This window comes from Camelus dromedarius, chromosome 17, assembly GCF_036321535.1.
Source record: "Camelus dromedarius isolate mCamDro1 chromosome 17, mCamDro1.pat, whole genome shotgun sequence".
Classification (NCBI taxonomy): Eukaryota; Metazoa; Chordata; class Mammalia; order Artiodactyla; family Camelidae; genus Camelus; species Camelus dromedarius.
Window position 1 is genome coordinate 40,800,209 of NC_087452.1, and position 19,632 is coordinate 40,819,840.

General features: G+C 53.3%; 1 protein-coding gene and 1 long non-coding RNA gene across 10 annotated transcripts in view; one reads left to right on the top strand and one right to left on the bottom strand.

Annotated features, from left to right (window-relative positions):
• LOC116158193 (uncharacterized) overlaps positions 1-6,012 on the bottom strand; it is a 19,376-nt gene extending 13,364 nt beyond the window's left edge. For 3 of the 4 annotated variants that reach the window (XR_010384933.1, XR_004142367.2, XR_010384935.1), the window contains exons 1-2: positions 5,822-6,012; positions 5,298-5,535 (exon numbers count right to left, since the gene is read on the bottom strand). This is a non-coding gene — a long non-coding RNA (uncharacterized LOC116158193). The remainder of the gene's footprint in view (positions 1-5,297; positions 5,536-5,821) is intronic. The other variant, XR_004142366.2, reaches the window with a different exon arrangement.
• On the top strand, positions 5,036-18,136 carry CSRNP1 (cysteine and serine rich nuclear protein 1). Of its 6 annotated transcripts, none has more exons than XM_031470000.2 (5): positions 5,036-5,144; positions 12,714-12,965; positions 14,841-15,100; positions 15,566-15,880; positions 15,988-18,136. In XM_031470000.2, exons 2-5 carry the CDS (start codon positions 12,752-12,754, stop codon positions 16,966-16,968), a joined length of 1,770 nt encoding a protein of 589 aa, XP_031325860.1. In that variant the 5' UTR covers positions 5,036-5,144; positions 12,714-12,751; the 3' UTR covers positions 16,969-18,136. The 6 variants fall into 6 exon arrangements, with proteins under 6 accessions (XP_031325860.1, XP_031325858.1, XP_064352799.1 ...); XM_031469998.2 differs by lacking the exon at positions 5,036-5,144 and adding an exon at positions 6,201-6,346; XM_064496729.1 differs by lacking the exon at positions 5,036-5,144 and adding an exon at positions 9,653-10,166.
• The last annotated feature ends 1,496 nt before the right edge of the window (positions 18,137-19,632 follow it).

A 19,632-nucleotide genomic window follows, 5' to 3' on the forward strand; every position in this document is an offset into this window, starting at 1 on the left:
GATTTGACTGAAAAATGCACAACTGTTACAGACAATAGGAGAATTCAGGATGGTGGCAGTTTACAAAGGTTAATGTACAAAACTCAGTAGCCTTCCTTTACATTAAAAAAATACAACTTAACAAAAATATTATAGAAACTGCAGTTACAATAGCAATCAAAAGATAAAATATTCAGAACAATATTTAAAAGACATATAAAGGCCTTTATGAATACTGTAATTATACAGGGAACATTCTACACTGTACTTTCGAAGAGAAGGGTGCAATATTATAAAACTGTCAATGCTCAATTAATATATCAATTCAATGTGACTCTAATTAAAATACTCGTAGGATTTTTGTGTCAGGTGGGGAGCTTACCAAAAAATGATATGAAACTCAAACTGGGAATTCAATAAGGAGCCTGAAAAGAAAAGTAACATGATGGGCCTACACCTATCAGATGATAAAACACGTTATGAAATTGTAATGTGTAAAGCAATTTGGTACCCAAAGAGGAAACAGACAACCCAGTCGACCAGAATGGAAAACCAGAAATAGATCCCACTACACATGAGAATTCAATTTCTGTTTAAGATGACATTTAAATTAAAAGAGAAAGGTGGGAGGAAAGTTAACTGATCATTTGAAAGAAAAAATAAAGTGGAAATCCTATACCATTCCTTAAGTCAAATAAATTCCGAATAGATAAAGGATTTATATATTAAAAATAAAACCATAAAACTTTAGAGAAAAGAGTAGGTGGATTTGTTTGTAATATTTATGATAGGGAATGCAGCACACGAAGCCAGGATCCCTAAGTTAAATACTGAAGAAATTTGACTACATAAAAATTTAAAACTTCTGTATGATAAAACATATTATCAACCAGGGTAAAAAACAAACCAGATTAAGTGCCACATGTGTGATAGTCAGAAGGGTTCACTTCCCTAATCCTCAAAGACCTAAAACAACACAATACAAGATAAATAAAGAGTATAATTCAGGGGTTTAGAGGGAACCACAAATGGCTTATAAGAGCCTCAGCTCCACTCATAATTAGAGCAATGCAATTAAAACAGTAAGATCTCTTCTTGGCTTCTCCTATCAGATTGGCAGAGGTCAGTAAGTTTGATAACATTCAGTGCCAGGGAGGCTACTGGGAAAAAGGCAAGCTCAAATACTATTGGTTGAAACTGAAAATGGCACAACTTTTGGGAGGGTGATTTGGCAGATACCGTTAAAATCCTTTGACCCAGAACTCAACCGCTCAGATTTTCAATCGACAGGTCTACACTAAGAAGTCTTCACTTTAGATAAACAAGGATGTTCAAGAAATGTGCTTGAAGACAGTTCCCTCTCCTGCGTTTTGCTTTCCACAGACTTAAGTCAGTGGGTCTCAATCTTTGATGTGCATCGGAATGAATGGAGGGCTTGTTAGAACACAGGTCGCTGGGCCCCGCTGCCAGACTTTCTGATTCAGTGGGTCTCGGGAGGACCCAAGAATCTGCATTTCTAACAAGTTCTCAGGTGATGCTGATGCTACTGGTCTGGGAGCCACACCTTTAGCCTGTTTCAGGGACTAGGGTGGGTGGTGAGATGGGGGCTTGGAGAGGTGAGTTCCTTTGAGGGAAAGGAGGAAGAGGCACGGTGGAGAGGTACAGGACTCTCCCCAGGACTGGGAAGAGGAGGAGGGTAGAGTGGGATTGTCCCCAGAGGGATGTTTGAGCCTCCTAAGGGGATAAGACCTTAGTCCCTGTTCCCAGCATCACTAAAGACTCCTCCCTTCCCTCCCCACAACCAAGGGTGGCTCAGAAACAGCAGAGCCCACCACCTACTCTTGGTGAATCCACAGGCATTTACAAGGGCATGTTATCACGAGCAGACAACCTGGACAGAGAGCCAGGCCATCCTAGACAGAGGAAGCCGTCCCCATTCCTCAGACAAACCCCGGAGGCAGCACATGGGAGGCTGACGGAGGTTGGAGGTCTTCTGGGGACTTAGCTGTTTTGATTTGATTTTGAAAAATAGTTTCTTTTCAACACAGGATGCTGGGAAAACTAGATATTCACATGCAAAGGAATGAAGCTGAACTTTGACCTTATATCATATACAAAAATTAACTCTGAATCATTCAAAGATGTAAATGTCAGAGCTAAAACCATGCAAAACCACGCAAGAAGTATGAACGTCCCTGCAACTAAGAATCATGGTGGAATAAAATTCTTACACTAATTTTTCTTAAGTGGAGAGAAACCCAAACTGCTGAACTTGACCTTTCAGCCTCAGGTATCCCTCACTGGTCAGGAGGCAGACTTACTGGTGGAAGCCTGAGAACAGTGGCATCCTTTTCACAGTTATAGCACCATGATTGTCACCCCCTACTCCCCTCCTTTTATCAAGGTAAGACTTACATACAGTGAACAAATCTTAAGTATAGGAGTTGAATTTTTACATATGTAGTGTCCAAGCACTGTCCAGAACAAGACATGGAACGTCTCCAGCACCCCAGAAGGCTTTTGTCACCTTTCCCAGCCGATACTCCTGAAGGTAATGTTATCTATCACTATGCATTTGTTCCACCTGTTTTTAAACTTCATATAAATAAATGGAATCATAGTTATTCTTCTTTTGTGCATGGATTCTTTTAATCAACATAATGTTTTTTAAGATTTATCCCTGTCATTGTATAAGGCAATCATTTGTCCTTTTTCATTCCTGTATAATATTCCATTATATGATTAAATCACAATTGTTTTCACTCACCTATTAGACATTTGGGGTGTTTCCAGTTTTAGGCTGTTATAAAGCTGCTTGTGTCTTTCAGTGGACATAGGCACATTTTTCTCTTTGGAATATACTGAGTAGAATTACAACATTATAGTTTGGCCTTGGTAGGTACTGCCAAATTATTTTCCAAACTATCAATTCACCCTCCCACCTACAATGTATGATAAAATCTGGCGAATTCTCAATCTTGCCACATTTTGTTCCTTAAAAGAAATTGTTCTTTTAATTTTAGTCATTTAGATGGAAATGCATCATTAATTTTTAATTTTTAAAATGGTTTATTTAAAACTAGTAGTAATTTTTTATGTACCTAAAAGTGGGTGGTCTGTGGACACTGAATGTTTGAGAAACTCATCAGACTCTCCTAAGTATTCAGAAATTCCCTGAGGATGTGTGGGTGTGTTTTTGCCTATGTATGTGCCATAGTCACAGATCGATGCTGCTCCAGACCCCACCCTCCTTGCCTTGGAACAGACCCTTCGTTTCCCCACCAACAGGAAGAGCTTAGTTGGGATCCCAGAGGAAGATGTTTCCCATCACCAGCAACATCTGGGGAACATCTGGTAAGCCCATCCCAGGACAGGGTGATGCTTGTCTAGAGAAAACACATCATTTCTTTGATTTTTTTTTTACTTGCCTATATTTGCCCTTATTCTTTCCTTCTCTTCCTGCCTCCCAAACCCCATCACCCACTGGGCTCCCTGCTCTAAGCACCCCCTCCAGCTCTAGCCAATTCCCTGCCCTGGATTCTGTCCTGTCTGGTTTCCCTCATACACAGCCCAGCAGGATGCAAACCGAGGCAGCCTGAGAGACCCTCATAAACTCCAGTGCTTAACCCTGCCCAGTTCCCTCATTAGCAGGCAGCATCTTCTAGAAACTAACTCAAGGAATGTTGAAGGTGGGGTGGGGTTCACTGGTCCAGCGTTCCCATTTTACAAATTGGAAGACTTAAGAGAGAGAGAGAAAGACAGAGAAAACTAAAACTTCACTGTAGGTCCCAGAGACTCGCTCTTTCTCCTGGGGACCTAGCTAGCAGATTAGAGGCAGGAAGGAGGAGGCAGTGGAAGAAATGATTCCATGGGACCAGTTAGGTCTGCAACCAGCAGCCACAGGGGACAGCACAGCTGAGTATTTGACGGGGGGGGGGGTGAGAGTGCGTGGGTGGCCACCAGCCTCACAGCCCTTAAGGGCTGAGTCACCTCTAGCAACGGACACTCAGCTCTGTAGACCTTAAACACACTCTTGAGCTGTCTCAGCCACACCCATGGCTTCACCGGCTGTATGCTGATGACCCTGCCATCTCCACTTCCAGCCCTGCCCTTTCCTTGAGCGTCAGCTGCCTTGTACATATGTACTAGGCAGACTTAATTTATTCAGTACATTCTTAACCAGCACAGAGGATAACCAGACACAGCCTCTGCCGTCCCAGTGCTCACGGACGACTCACAAAGAAATGCACAAGGAAACCATACAACTAAGTAGGTGCAAGGCAGGTACAGGCTGGAGATAAGCATCTTTGGAAGTTTAAACCAGGATGAGCAGGACACACCCCAAGAACTGACTGCTGGCAATCAGGGCTGGCGTGCAGTTATCAAGGGTGTGGGGTAGGAGGGCAGAGGTAAGGGTGGAAGAAACTTAAGGCGGTACAGAACAGAATACTCCGTGTGCAAATTAAAACCACGTGCAGTTGTACAATGTTAAAGCACAATGTACAAATAAAAAGATCTGCACACATTAAAGATGTTAAAACGGAAGAGCAGGAAAGGGAGTGGGGGATGGGAGTTTGAAGAGCGGGAGGTGAGGCCGAAAAGGTGGGGAAGGGATAGATTATTCTGGCTTTGTAGGCTCCACGGAGTTAAGACTTCATTCTAAGGGCTCTGGGAAGCTTAGCTTCAGCTGTCTGTCCAGACACCACCCCCTGCAGGCCCCCCAGGTACACATTCAAAGCTTTCTGGAGGGACAGGAGCTGTAGCGTCCCCCAACCTGCATTTCTCCTATGGTTCTTCCTTGGAAAGGTAAGGGGCAGGCAGACCCCTCCTGGTCCCCCTCTACATACACACCCGTGGCCAAAGAGGGGCCCTCACCACTATCTCTACCCTAGATGCCATCCACGCAGGATAGGTCACCTCCAACCCCCACCTGGAGTTAGGTAGAAAGGAAATCCCGAGGGCTGGGCTAGTCACAGACAGCATTCATCTAGGACAGTCAGAGAAGAACCCAGAATGCAGCGGGAGCTCGGCTGGGAGGGGGAGGATCAGACTCCCACGAAGGCTCCCTGGAGGAGGCAGTGCAAGCTGAGACCTTAAAGGCGATGGGATTCTGCTAAGCGGCGACAGGGCAAGAAGGTACCCCAGACGAGAGAACAGCAGCAAAGGTGTGAGGGTAGAAACGCTCAGGGGACACGGGACACATGGTGGGTAGGATCTGACCAGCCGTTGGGTAGAGGGGGAAGGGTGGGGGTGTGGGGTGGGGGAGGGTGGGAGTGGGGAGGGGAGGGGGGGTTGCTCCTGGGCCAGAACTCACTGACCTGCCGGCGCATGCACACACTTTCCCCGGCGCAGTAATACAGTGAGAGTTGGCCTCTAGTCAGGAAGGCCTTGGCGGGAGCAGAGAAGGCAGTGGGCCATTTTAAGTGGCCAGGGTCTGGCTCAGAAGAATCCAGCCGTTTTCTTCTTTTTTAGGGGAAGGATGGTGTGGTGGTGCGGAGTGATGGGAGTAAGCTGGTTCCAGGAACCCCAAGCTCAAGGCTTCTGTAGAGTCTGGCCCTTGGGTAGAGGTGAAGGTCAGACTCAAGGAGGACCTCCTCCCCCTACCCCCTCCCTGAATCCCCACCCCCCACCTCTGGTTCATCTCTTGTCAGAGTTTACTTTCCTGGAGGATCTGGGAGTGGGTGGTGCGGCGCTGGCGGAGGAAGGAACGTTTTGTTGGGATTATAGTACACTGTCTCGGACGGGGTGAGGGTTAGGGCGTGCAGGAGGCCTCGGCTCTGCCACTGTCTCGCCGGGGGGCCTGACGGACGCTCCGCGCTGCTCCGGGCGTCAGTCTACCCACCTGTAAACAGGGGCCATGAGGTGAGGGGGGCGAAGTTTGCGACCCTGTTCTGCCGGCCCTGAGCGTCGGCGACTCTCGGAAGGTGCGCGGGAGAGCACCGGGGAGGGCGGCGGAGGGGCGCGGGAGGGTGCTGGGGGCGGAGAGGCCTCGGCGCTGGCGCGGGGTCAGAGTCCGCCCGGAGGCCCTGCGGTCGCTGCGCCGGCTGGGGCGGAGGAGGGGGCGGTGCCTCCGGGGCGGGGCGGGGCGGGGCGGGGCGGGGCGGCGGGCGGGAGGTCCGGCGTGCGTCAGCGCCGTGAGCCCCAGAGTTTTCCACTGACGAGGAGGGCGGAGCGACGGGCGGGGCCGGGAGCAGCCAGTCTCCCGCCGCCGCCGCCGCTGCCGGACGCTCGGAGCGAGGGGCTGCTGGGCCGACGGCTGCCGGCCCGGCGAGCGAGCGAGCGAGCGAGCGCGGGGTCGCGGCGCGGGGGGCGTCCCCGGCCGGGACGCGGATCGCTGCGCTGCCCTTGGCGAGTGTGGGGATCTCAGGTAAGCACCGGCGGCTCCGGGCCCGCGGGACAGGACTTTGAGGAGGGGGCGTCCCGCGCTGGGGGCTCTGCTCTCCAGCCCCTGCCGTTTGCCCCCTATCACTCTTCGTGGGCGATGGGGCCGGGCAGCCCGGCCCCGGACTGCGCGCCATGGCCAGAGTCCGGGCAAGCAGCCCGGGAGGCGACAGTCGCGGGTTTTCCGGTCCCCTCCCCCGCCCCGCCTTCGGGACCCCGAGAGGTCCGAGCACCCCGAGCGCCGGACAAGTGGCGGCCGAGTCGGGATTGCGCGCGGGTGGCGGGGTGGCAGCGGGCGCGTGTCCTCGGGTGAGTTCCCTTTTGACCTAGTTGCCTGAGAACTTTTCAGAAGTTCCTCGCGTGGCCGGAGCAGGTGACATTTGTCGCCTTCCTCCTCGGGCTCCCCCCGGGGGCGGGTGCCGGGGCTGCGGCGAGTGCCCGGCGCCGGTCAGGGAGGGAGTGGAGGGATGAGCGAGGAGTGAGGCTCCGTGAGTCATGGACCCCAGGAGGGAGGGAGGGAGGAGGAGGGATTGTGTCGTACGCTCACCTGTTTGTCAGTCACCGTCACACGCAGAGGCCACCGCTGTGAGTCACGGGCGCAGCTACACCGGCCACCCGCGGGCACACGTAGGCTTCTCCCACGCGCGGCCCCCTCCCCAGCACGTACGTCCTCCCTGTCCTCAGTTTCCCCTCCCCGGGGGCCCTTTCATCGGCACGCGCAGTAGAGATGCCCAACCACAGCAGCCGTCACACACTTAGTCACTCCTGCTCCCTGGCACAGTCACACACAGCCCACACTCCTGACACGGGAGGGTCCCTCTTCGGTTCTACTGCCCACCCGACACCTCCACTCAGATGTCTCATAGTCCCGCGAGGTGGAACTCATCACTAGCCCCCAAATCCTTGACATCACTGCCCTCTTCTGTCCCTATATCCAGAGGTCACCAAGTTCCTTTCCCCTTTCTCCTAAGCCTTTGGCCTGTCATCTCTCACCTAGCTCTGGCAGCTCGGTCCAACCGGTCACACCCCCTCCTGTCCCAGTGCTGAGCCATCTTTTTAAAATGCAAATCTGGTCTTGTCACTCCCTACTTAACCCTTCTGTGGCTTCCTGTGCCCTCAGGGTAAAGCCTGCTTCGTCAGCGCTGGCTCCTGAAAAAACCCCTTCCCCCTCACCTCTCTGGCTCTCCCTTCTCAAGTCCCTCGCACCTGCTGTGTCCCTCTCTCTCTTTCTAGAACTTTTCGCACATCCCATCCTTTCCTCTGAGAGACCAGTCTTCACCCCCAGCTGTACCCCTCCTGCCCTCCATCCCAGCAGTCAACAAGATTCCTAACTCTGATTATACTCCTCCCCACTAAACTCAAAGCTTCAGGGTGGCTGCAGGAATGTATGTCTTGCTCCATGTGTGCCCAGGTGTCTGACACAGGGCTTGGCATATCATGGGCCCTCAATAAATGTTTGTTGGGAATGAATGAATGAATGGAAGTGAAGGAGTCTTGGTGGGGGAAGTAGTGGCTGTCAGGTGCAATTTCCCTTCTGCAGGAGCAATTGCCTTATGTAGCCAGCAAACATTTGGCACCTCTCCAGTGCCAGGCCCTGGACGCCAAGGCTGAGGAACTGTCCCCTCCCCCAGGGATCACTTTCAGAGGGAGGGGTGGGGGAGGGGTGTGCCAAGGCTTCCTATCTGCCCTCTCTGGGCTGCCCTGGCTGTTTTTCTAGCCAGCCCCCATGCCCACCCCACCTTCTCCCAGGAAGGAGTTCCTCGGGTCCGAGGTCATGTGACCCCAGGTGTCGGGGGGGGGGGGGGGGGAGGGGGGACTGACCTGGCCAAGGCCTGGGGCTGTGAGGTTAAAGGACACATTCTTCAGGTTCCTGAAAGGGAGTGGAGGCAGCTGAAGGTGCCCCACTTCCCAATAGCAGCTCTGACTGGGTGCTGGGGCTTTGGGACTGCTGAGGTTGAAGAGGAGTTGGTGTGACAATTCAGAGGCCTGAGGATCTCCGCACCCAAATAGCCTTTACTTGCTTGGTGTCTAGGATGAGGTGGCCTTCCCTGAGTTCACAGAGTGTGGTCTGAGGGTGTAGACAGTGGTGGTGAGTTGGATGTGGGGGTCACCCCCTCATCACAGGCTGTCAGCTCCTGTGTGTGGTGGCAGTAGGGCGGCCTGATTCTCAGGGCTCAGGCAGATCCCGGAAGAAGCCTGGTTCTCCTTGATTCAGGGCCTGTCTCCGGGGCTCCTCGGGGGTGTGGTATTTCTGTCTGAGCCAGCTCCTGGGAATTGCTTTTCTTTCCTCCAGGACCCTCGGAGGGGGCTGTGCTCACCCTGGGAACAGTGCCACTGTCAGGAATCTTGATTCCTGGGTAGCTGCTGAGGGCCCCTCCCCCACCCTCTGACTCACTGTCTGACACTTTTCTTGGACTCTTTCACTATCTTTCATTCCTTTTCTGACTTGGCCTCTCCTTGTCTCTGGCTGAGGCTTTTTGTCTCATCTGCCTCTGCCTCTCTCAGCCTCTGGATTCCCAGGTGGGACAGCCAAGCACAAGACCCAGGGGCTCCTCCTCCTCCCCCAGCATCAGGGAGGAGGTAATTTCTCACTTCCAGTTCTGCAGATTTTGCTAGGGGCTCATCACTAGAACCTGCATCATGGCTGTGGCTTCCCTGTGTCCCGGTTTCCCTGTCTACAGCCTTGGAGTTTATAACCCCCTCACCTTAAGCTCTCACTCTGTAGACATCCCTGAGGCAAAGCCAGGGTGTCTGGCTTGAACCTGCATCCTAAGATACCTGTGTTGGCACCTGCTTGCAGCCTGAGCTTCCTGCTCCTGCCCTGAGGGCTGCCCCCTTCTGGGTACTCTTCTTGCTGAAACCTTCTGGCACAGGCTGGGGGATGAGCATGTGCCCTGCCTCCAAACTAACTGTGAAGGAGCAGGAGAAGGGCACACTGACCAATGGCCCCCAGAGCCTGGTGTGCCTAAATCTTATCTCTGTTTATACCTGATCTGCAGTGCCAGCCTGCCTACCCTTGATGGTCCTCAGGTGCTTTGTCTGTGCCAGACTCCATTCCAGGCACAGGCACAGTGACAGCCAGGCAGAAAGGCCCTCAGCCTGGTGTGAGGAAGATGAGCTGTGAGGCCGTTGCAGGAAGGGGCCATAAGGGCTGTGATCGGGGAATCCCAGGGCCCAGGGGAGCCCAGAGAGGCATGTAGTGGGGAGGAGTGAGGGTTTCAGGGAGGTCTTCTTGAAGATGACTTCTAAGGGGGGGGGGGTGAGGCAGGGTTCCAGCTTGTGCAGAGGCCAAGGGTTGAGCAGGTCATGGCCATCAGGACAACTGCAAGTTCAGCTGGAGTGTAAAGTGAGGGGGTCGGGAGAGCCTTGCATGATGAGTCTGGAGGGGAGGCAGCAGCCAGATGTGCTTTAGCTTCTCTTGGAATTCTGGGCTTGATCCTGAGGGCAAGCTCCCCTAAGGGGAGCTGAGGAGTGATTCTAAGCCTGAGAGTGGCAGGTAGATATGTGGTTTAATAAGATCACTTTGGCTGCAGGGTAAAGAATGGCTGTGGGGAGAGGACGAGAGCAGAGGCAGGGGACATGGGTAGTAGCTGTGGGACAGAGACATAGGGGTAATAAAGCTGCAGAATTGAAGGTGACATATGTAAATGCATAAAGTATATGAGTCCTGTGTGTACAGTGAGATGAATTTTTACAGTTTTAGACACCCACGGAACTACCACCCGGATCAACATAGAACATTTCCAGAGCCCCCCAGAAGATTCCCTTCCGACTGTCCCCAGTGCATGCCCTTCACAGCTGTCGGGGTAACCACAATTCTGACTTGTATTGTCACTGATTGGATTCGCCTTTTCTTAAACTTCATTCACGTGTATTCTTGTGTCTGGCTTCTGTCACTCAGCATAGTATCACAGAGAGTCATCTGCGTTGTGTGTATCCAGAAGCTCGTTCTTTTTTCACAGTGTAGAATGACACATTCACTAAGCAGTTACCACTGTTCTAAGAACTTGACATGTATGGGTTCATGTTTACCTCCCAACCCTATAAGGTTGTAAGACAAAGAATTGAAGACACAGGGGAATTAAGAAACTTGCCCAGGGTCATCCAATGAATTGAGAGCCAAGCCAAGGTTCAAATGGCAGCAGTCTGATTCTGGAGTCAAGTTTCTTAATGCTGGGTGGCCTCCATGATTCCTGCCAAGTCTGTGCCTGGCCCTGTGTGGATTAAATGAGCTAATGTGTGCTTCCAGGACCCGGTGATTGGATGTGGATGGAGGGAGACAGGAAGGGGTTGAGGATGACTGCAGGTTTCTGGCTTGAGTAACTGGGTGGGTGGCAGTGCTGTTACTAAGATAGGGAACACAGGAAGAGGAACAGATGGCATGGGGGGTGGGGAACAGAGACAAGGGGTTCGATTTGAGGCCTGCAGAATTTTGTTTCTAAGGGATGACCAGGCAGAGACCAAGTGGGCATCTGGTTTGGGGGAGTCTCAGGCATGTGATTAGGGAGGCATTCAGCATCCTGTGCACAGCATCTGGAGTTTAGGAAAGGATGGGGTCTCCCAGCAGGATTGTGGTGGGGACGAGATGTGTGGGTGTGGTTTGTCCAAGCGTGTTTGTGCGTCTCAGTGCCTCTGTGCTCTGTCTGCATGTGTGTATATGTGTGCCTGCCTCTGGGCCATGCATTCCCCCATCTCCTGGGAGAGACTTCAAGGTCAGCTGAGAGCTGGGTTGTTTTTGTTTGTGGTTTGACCCTGGGGTGGGGGGTGCCAAGCCTGAGAAACTGCTGAGAAGCCCCCGGAAACACCTGTGTGTCCTCTTCCCCTGGGCCCAGCGTTATTGGAGGATTGGCAAGCCAGGGAGCTTCTCTGGCTGCTCTTGTCCCTGTGGGGAGAGGCTGTCCCTGGGGTGAATTCCATCCAGTAAGTCGATTGACAGCATACCACCCCGGTTTGGGATCCAAGGACTTTGTGGGAGGATAGGCAAGGAGGGATAGGGGTGTTTAGAAAGGACACCTGAGGAGGGGAGATGGCCAGCCTTCTTGTTGGTTTTTCCTGTTCTCTCTCATTTCCTGTGATGGCAGTGGGGGAGGGGCTCCCAAGCACTGGGGCCTCTGCATCGTTTCCCCTTCCTCCTGGTGACCTCCTGGGGCCCAGCCCTGAGTGCCGCAGGACCACAGAGAGACAAGGTAGCTGTGCTCAACCCTAAGGACCGAGTCCTTTGGGGATTCCCAAGCAGTGGGAGGGGCTATTATTTGCTGCAGCATTTAGTGGAAGGAACCCCAAGTCCCCTCCACTCGGAGGAGGCCAGCCGGGCTGTGCGAGTCTCTGGTTGTATTCCCATGGAAGGCTGAGACCCTTAAAGGGAAGACACAGCAAGCAGTGTGTCCTGGGGTCACCCAGCTACAGACAGGAGAGAGTGAGAAATCATCTTGGCCGGTCAGTTTCACTAGAAGAAGGTTTGTTGTGTTTTTTTTTTTTTTTTAAGAGAAAAAATAATTTCCGTAGGAAGTTTGTAATTCAAACTAACAGGGTTAGATATTGGGAGTGGAGGGCAAGGTGAAGGTGAATTTCGAAGATCAAACAGGAGATACTAAAGAGACACGAAGCCCAGGTGGCTCTGGTCCCACAGTCAGGCCTGGAGGCAGGGGACTTCTGTGTGTGGGGGTTTCTGAGGGAAAGTCTGAGCAGCAACTTCACTGGAGAGGAAGGGCTCAGGAAAGTTCTGCGTCTGGGAATCAGGGCCGGTGTCAAAGCCAGCCTGTTCCCTGACGTGCCCTGGTCAGCCTGGCCCTGAGCAAGGGCCCGCCGCTGGTGTGTGCAGGGTGGCTGGTGTGTGCAGGGTGGCGTATCTGTGGGTGTGCGGGGGGCAGGAGGAGGAGGAAGCCGAGTCACCGTATGAGGGCTGTGCAGGCTGTTGGCGCGCAGACGGCCTCACACACACAAAGGCACACAGATGCAGCCGTGTGAATCACCCAGCCCGTGAGTCAGCCCCCAGGATTCCTGTCGGGGAATGAGTGAGGCCAGGCTGAGGTCTGTCGGTCCATCTGTCGGTCTGGTGTATGCAAGCGTGTAGGTGGGTTGGAGGGGGTTGTGGGGAAGGTGCCTGGCGCTGTCCCAGGAAGGCTTTGGAGCAGAGGTGGCTAGAGTCTGCAAGTGCCAGAATGTGGATTTGGACCTTTGTGCTCTGTCTTGTGCAAAGAAGGAAGCCTCCTGGAGATGGGGCCTGGCATGCAGAGCTCTCCAGGGAGGCCTGGGCCACCTTGGAGGGTGGGAGGGAGAGGTGACAGCAGGGGCTGGGCGCCCACCTCCTGTCCTCAGGCCTGCCATCTAGAGCTTACCCTTTCCCATTCCAGGCTGTGTGTGCCCAGACCCCAGAGCACCCCTCGCCACCATGACCGGGCTGCTGAAGAGGAAGTTTGACCAGCTGGATGAGGACGCCTCCTCGCTCTGCTCGTCCTCCTCCTCTTCGTCCTTCTCCGGCCACCACTCTCCCTCCTGCTCCCCGAGCTCGTCAGCCTCCCCCGCCTGGGACTCCGACGAGGAGAGCCCCTGGGATCAGATGCCCCCACCCGATCGTGACTTCTGTGGCCCGCGAAGTTTTACCCGTGAGTCCCTCTGCCCCTGGGGACCCTGTCACACACCTCCTTCCTTCCTGAGGCCGAAATCAGGAGGCCCCGTCAAAGTCGTCCCAGCCTCTGGAGGTCGTGTCCCCATGGCTTTAACTCCCCTACTTGGCTCTCCACTTCCTCCACTTCCGTCGCATGGGTCACTCAGGAATGCCCCCTGTCCAGAAGCACTTGGGCCCAACTCAGTTCACCTTTGACCTTGGGACTCTCCAGCTTCGAAGTCATCTGTTCAGGGCAGGGCTGCTCAGTGGCCCTGGGGCCTTCCCGCCTGGTTCCGTCTTTTAGTTCTAGTTTCGTTTCTCCAGCTGGAAGGAACCCTTTCCTCTACCAGCTGAGCTGCCCGAGTCCCACGCCTCATGCTTCTCCGCGTTGGGGCCTGTCAGGCTAGTCCCTTGCCTGTCGAAATGCTGTTCGGCTTTGCCTGAATGCAATGAAAAGGTTTTTCCCTAGTTATTTTTCCAGCTTGCATAATTCTGATTCCAAACTGACAAAAGATGGCCCTAGAGTAGTGTTTCTCAACCTTGTTTTTCATTATTGCACCCCCAATTTCAAGGAGCCCAATTAGACATTTTTTCCCTAATCATCCCCACCGTGACATCTTAATATTATGGATATGTCTGTTTATGTACTATATGCATATCTGTGCATTATACGTAGAAAAGAGTAATTTTTAGCAGATAGAATGTAACAGTACGTTAACTGACTAAACTACTATGGGTTTTCTCTGGAAATATAAGGATGTTTAATACTATAAAATCTAATCATATAGTTTACTGTGACTGTGTCAGAGGAGGGAAAATAGGAGAGCTGCTGTAGATACTGAAAGAATATTTTATAAAATGCAACATTCCGTCTAGATAAGACCCTCGCTAGGATAGGAAGAAGAGAATTCTATGCTAAATGGTTAAAAAAAAAAAAAAAGAAGAAGAAGATATGTCTCAACCCCAAAACTGGCATTGTGATTAATGAGGAAATACTGGAAGCAGTGCCACTAAGTCAGGAACAAGATGAAGACACTGTCACCACTGTTAGTTAACCTTGTTCAGGAAGTGCTGGCCAATTCAGTTAGCAGAGAGGATGAGAATTAAATATATTGGGTGAGGACAGGCAGAATTGCCATCATTTGCACATGGTTGACTACCATGTGGTGAATTTAAGTATATGTATACAGGAAACCTAGTAAAGGGAATTCCTTCAAGTAGCTGGATATAATATTAAGTTTAAATATATGGAATTGCCAAGATTTGATTATTTTATGGTAATTTCTTATGGCTCAACCTAATAAAAATCAACAAATACCAATATGCGTATTGAATAAACCAATACATAGCTTACTAATCAATATACTTAATAACTTATAAAGGGTAGACCTTTCAAGGCCTGTTGCAAAATGCAGAAGCCATAAAGGAAAAGAGCAATATATCTTTGATTACATAAACCTTAGAAATTATTTTGTAAAAGGCCATGAGCAAAAATAAAAGACTGAAATATTTGTGTAGATAGGTTAGACACATGATTACCATGTCTAATGTAAAAGCACCTACAAATCCATTTTTTTAAACTATAGAAAACTGTACAAGGGAACTGTAAATGGCTACTAAAGATGGGAAAGATGTTTAATCTTACACATGCTCTCATTTGGACTGATAAATAGCAATAAGCCAGTGCTGACAAAGGGTGATACTGGATTTTATCAGCTCCATTCTCAGCCAGGTTGGCTCCTAAACTCAGGTCCATTTCTTTTTTGGGAGGTGGGTGGGGTGGAAGGAGAGATATAGTTCAGCATCATCTTCTAGGGGCCAGGCCCTGCCTCACAGAGAACTAATGCCTGCCCCTCCCCTGCCTGCCCTCCAGCCCTGTCCATCCTGAAGCGGGCTCCCCGGAAGCGCCCAGGCCGCGTAGCCTTCGATGGCATCACCGTCTTCTACTTCCCTCGGTGCCAGGGCTTCACTAGTGTGCCTAGCCGTGGCGGCTGCACTCTGGGTATGGCCCCTCGCCACAGTGCCTGCCGCCGCTTCTCGTTGGCTGAGTTTACGCAGGAGCAAGCCCGGGCACGGCATGAGAAGCTGCGCCTGCGCTTGAAGGAAGAGAAGCTGGAGGTGCTACGATGGAAGGTGGGGAGACTCTCCGTGGCCCACGCCCCGGGGCAGCTCTGAAGTCCTGGCCTGGGTGGGGGGAATGGGCACAGGCGTGGGGAGGTGGATGCTGATTTGCTCGTTGTGTATGTGGGGAAAGAGGTCTGGGGGGGCTGTGATTGGCTTGATCAGGGTCTGCTGCTGAATTATCTGCAGACAGATGTGTTTGCTTGCTGCAGGGCAGGGGGTGTAGTGCCCGAATCTGTCTGACCTCACTGGGGATGGGGAGTGGATAGGACTTGGGGGTTGGTGTATCTGTCTGGCTGTGGGAGGGGGTATGTCCATGAACTGGGGAGTGACAGAACGGGAAATCTCTTTGCAAATGCCCCGAGGGTGTGCTTTTGGCTCTTCGTTTTGCCATGGCATCCACAAGTCCCCAACCTGGGGGGCATTTAAGTGACCGATGGCGTGCCTCTCAAATCCCTCCTGTCTCCCTGGACACAGCTTTCAGAGGCTGGGGTACCCAAGACGGAGGCCGGCCTGCCGCTTACAGTGGATGCCATAGACGATGCCTCTGTGGAGGAGGACTTGGCAGTGGCCGTGGCAGGCGGCCGGTTGGAGGAAATGACCTTTCTACAGCCCTACCCAGCCCGGCAGCGGCGGGCTCTGCTGCGGACTGCGGGTGTGCGGAGGATCGATCGTGAGGAGAAGCGAGAGCTCCAGGCTCTGCGCCAGTCCCGGGAGGACTGCGGCTGTCGCTGTGACAGGGTCTGTGATCCTGAGACCTGCAGCTGCAGCCTGGCGGGCATCAAGTGTCAGGTACGGGGGCCGGGCTGGGCTGGGCTGGGAGGGTGAGCCTGAGTTGGGGGCTTCTCCGAGCTCCACTGGATCCTCACCCTACCCCCACACCTTTGCTGTCTTTGCAGATGGACCACACAGCATTCCCCTGTGGCTGCTGCAGGGAGGGCTGTGAGAACCCCAAGGGCCGTGTGGAATTTAACCAGGCTCGAGTTCAGACCCATTTTATCCACACGCTTACCCGCCTACAGCTAGAGCAGGGAGCCGAGAGCCTTGGGGAGCTGGAGGCCTCAGCCCAGGGTGGTGTACCCAGCCCTGGGGAGCAGGCCTTGGCCTCCACATTCCCGCTGGCCAAGCCCCCCGTGAGCAGTGAGCTGGGAGACAACAGCTGCAGCAGCGACATGACCGATTCGTCCACAGCCTCGGGCACCAGCGAGGCCCCTGATGGCCCTGCCCACCCGGCCCTGCCCGGCCCTGGCTTCCAGCCCGGTGTGGACGACGACAACCTGGCTCGGATCCTGAGCTTCAGTGACTCTGACCTGGGCGGAGAGGAGGAGGAGGAGGAGGAAGGGGGTGTGGGCGGCCTGGACAACCTCAGCTGCTTCCACCCAGCTGACATCTTTGGTACCAGTGACCCCGCTGGCCTGGCCAGCTGGACCCATAGCTATTCCAGCTCCAGCCTTACATCAGGCATCCTGGATGAGAACGCCAACCTGGACGCCAGCTGCTTCCTCAACAGTGGCCTTGAAGGGTCAGGGGAAGGCAGCCTCCCTGGCCCCCCAGTGCCAACCAGCACGGATGCCCACCAGAGCAGCTCAGTGGACCTCAGCTTGTCTTCCTGTGACTCCTTTGAGCTGCTCCAGGCCTTGCCGGACTATAGTCTGGGGCCCCACTACACCTCCCGGAAGGTGTCTGACAGCCTTGACCACCTTGAGGTGCCCCACTTTGCCTTGCCTGCCTTTTCTCCCCCCGGGGATGCCAGTACTTGCTTCCTGGAGTCCATCATGGGCTTGTCTGAGCCAGCTGCGGAGGCCCTGGCTCCCTTTGTGGACAGCCAATTGTTTGAGGACACTGCCCCGGCCTCACTGGTGGAGCCTGTGCCGGTGTGAGGGCTACAGTGCCTTTTTCCGGCGCCAAGAGTCCTGTTGCTGCTTCATTGTAATTTGGGGGCTCCCTGAGGTCTTTCTGTATGTATTGGCCGGCTCCCATGTGGGCACTCCTAATTTTCGTGCAACACTCTGGATTGATTTATTTATTTTTGTAACTTTCTGTGCTGAGGGGGGTGGGGGGGGTCCCCTTTTGGCTGCCCAGCCCCCCTTGCCCACACCATCTCCTCCATTTCTACGGCACGGGCCAGGAAGAAATGTGGCTCCCCTGGAGCTTTGTAGACTCCTCTTCTGTCTTGTATAATGTTCCTCAGCCCAAAGACAGCCAGACGGGGCTGAAATCAGCCACTTCTTATGGCTTCTCCTGCCACCCTGAGCCCTAGACCCATGGGTGGCTGAATCTTCTGGACTGTGAAAACTGTAATTTATTTCCATAATTTATTTGGAGATTAGGTGGTTTTGGCCTCTCCTCTCTGACTGGTGGGCAATGCTGGGCTTAGGGTGGGGCACAGACCCCCTGTGAGTCTTTTTGCCTTGTAGTCCTGCAGCCCTGCCCTGCCCGGGCTTTGGGGTAGACCAGGCGTGGATTTGAGCCCTCTGTCTAATATGGCAGCTTCCTGGCTCTGGATGGCTGAGCAGGCAGGGGCTGGCCCGGGACAGTGTCTGGGCAGGGGGAGGGGCTGGGCTGACCAACCGTGACCAAACCCTCTTCTGCCCCATGCAGCCCCCTCTGCTTCCTGTCCTCGGCCCTGCCTCCCTCCTTCCCCACCAAAGTCCACAGCCTTTATCCTGAGCCCATCAACGCAGGAGGGGGAAGCAGGAGGCCCAGAGAAGGTAAGGGGCTGCCTCAGGGCCCATCGCACACCCCTCAGGGCCTTCTGGGCACTGCACTCCAGCCTGGTCCACCTGCCTGCACCCTAAGGCCAGATGGCCGGGGCGAAGGGTGACTATGGCTTTTATGCCATTTGTTTGCTGATGTTGAATTTTGCATCATAATTTCTATATTGTCCCTGAGTATTAGAACTATAATTTATTCATTTTTCTGTGTCTGTGCCAAGAAGCCCAGGCTCTGGGCCTGCCCTCTTGCCCAGGAGGCCTTGCCAGCCTGTGAGCTTGTGGGAACACCTTGTACCTGAGTTTACAGGTACCAATAAAGAGACTCTATTTTTAACTGTGGTCTGCGTTTGTGGATCTGGGAACACATTTTTGGGACTGGGAGCACGGGTACACCCTCCGGAGGCAGTGGGGAGAGACGGAGAGGCAGCGGAGAGGGAGAGGGAGACAGGCCCTGCAGGGCAGTACAGACACTAAGGCTGTGTTGGGGACAGAAGTGGGGGACACAACACATTGGGCCTCTTCCCATGCCAGTCAGTTAACTTGGAGACAGGAAGCCAGCTAGAAGAGGCTGGCCAGGCAGATGGAGCCGTTTTCCCCTTGGATGAACCCATCTCCAGTGGTCACCTGGGCAGAGGTAGGGAGCAGCAGCAGGGCAGTCTTCTGGGACAGGGCTACCTGCTTGGGATGGGTGAGGGCATACTTGCTGCTCACCCACACTGAGCTGGGTCCTGGCCCTAGGATGAAGTCATACCCTCTCGGTGGGGGCGGGCAGTGGGATTGTGGCTGGTGGAGGCCTTGTGTGGGACTGAGTGGCTGAGGTCCCTGGGGACTTGAGCACCGGAAGCAGCAGAACCTCATCCATCTGCACCAACCAGACCTGTCTGACCTGTCCCTGGCAGCTCGGGCCAAAGGCCAGAAGAGCAGGCTGCACCCTGCCCTGGGGAGCCCCAGTCTAGGGGCCTGTGGAGCAAGGTCGACCTCCCCTCTAGGAATGGTCGTGATTTATACAAGCACTGGGAGGGGGCACCAAAAAGAGACCTGACTTGGGTCTCCATTTCTTGCTCTAATTACCTGCCTCTGGCCTGTGCTGGGCTCCCCTCATTTCTTCTCTATGGATTACTGGTTAAGAGCAGAGATCCAGAGTGCTGGGGTTCAAATCCCAGCTCTTCTACTAACTAGTGAGGTGACTTGTGCAAATTACATCCCCTCTCTGTTCCTGAGTGTCCCCAATATTGTCCAAATAATCACACTGCTCACCTCATGTGCTTGCTCAGTTCATACGCACCCAGCACTCAGAGGAGGCCCTGGAATGTGCAAGCCTCATGTGCATGTTTGAGGCTTAAGTTGTTTTCCTGTGTCTGCCTCTGTTTCTATATGTTTTATCCTCCTCTTTGGCAGTTCTGTCACCCTTTAGGTATCTATCTCTTGCCATGGTCACATGGCCATATCGTCAGTGGCCATTAGAGAGCTCAGGGCTTGGAGTCTGGCCTGTGGTGGGGCAGCCTGTCCCTGTAACCAGCTTGGGTGGGGACAGCCGGGTCTTAGGCTTCTCAGGGTGGAGTACCTCGGTGCATCAAGCTGCCTTGTGTCCCATCACACTGATCCCTGGGAACTCTTTTGCAGAGATTGCTCCAGCATGCATATTCCAAAACCAGCCTGGGGATCTGGGCGGCAGCCCCCCACAGCTCCAATACCCTAGCAGGAAGCCCCTGCAGGCTCCCAACCCAAGGACACAGCCCGTGGCTGGACTAAGCCTGTCCGCTCCCCATCTAGGGCCACAGGATCACTTCTTGTTTTTTGTTTTTTTTTTCTCTCAACAGAACCCACTCT

Bases quoted from the DNA above. Each gene is read 5' to 3' on its own strand.
- CSRNP1 (XM_064496726.1), top strand. From the start codon at position 11,387: ATGGCCAGCCTTCTTGTTGGTTTTTCCTGTTCTCTCTCATTTCCTGTG. The intron at 15,101-15,565 runs GTGGGGAGACTC...CCCTGGACACAG, and splicing joins TGGAGGTGCTACGATGGAAG to CTTTCAGAGGCTGGGGTACC. The intron at 15,881-15,987 runs GTACGGGGGCCG...CTGTCTTTGCAG, and splicing joins TGGCGGGCATCAAGTGTCAG to ATGGACCACACAGCATTCCC.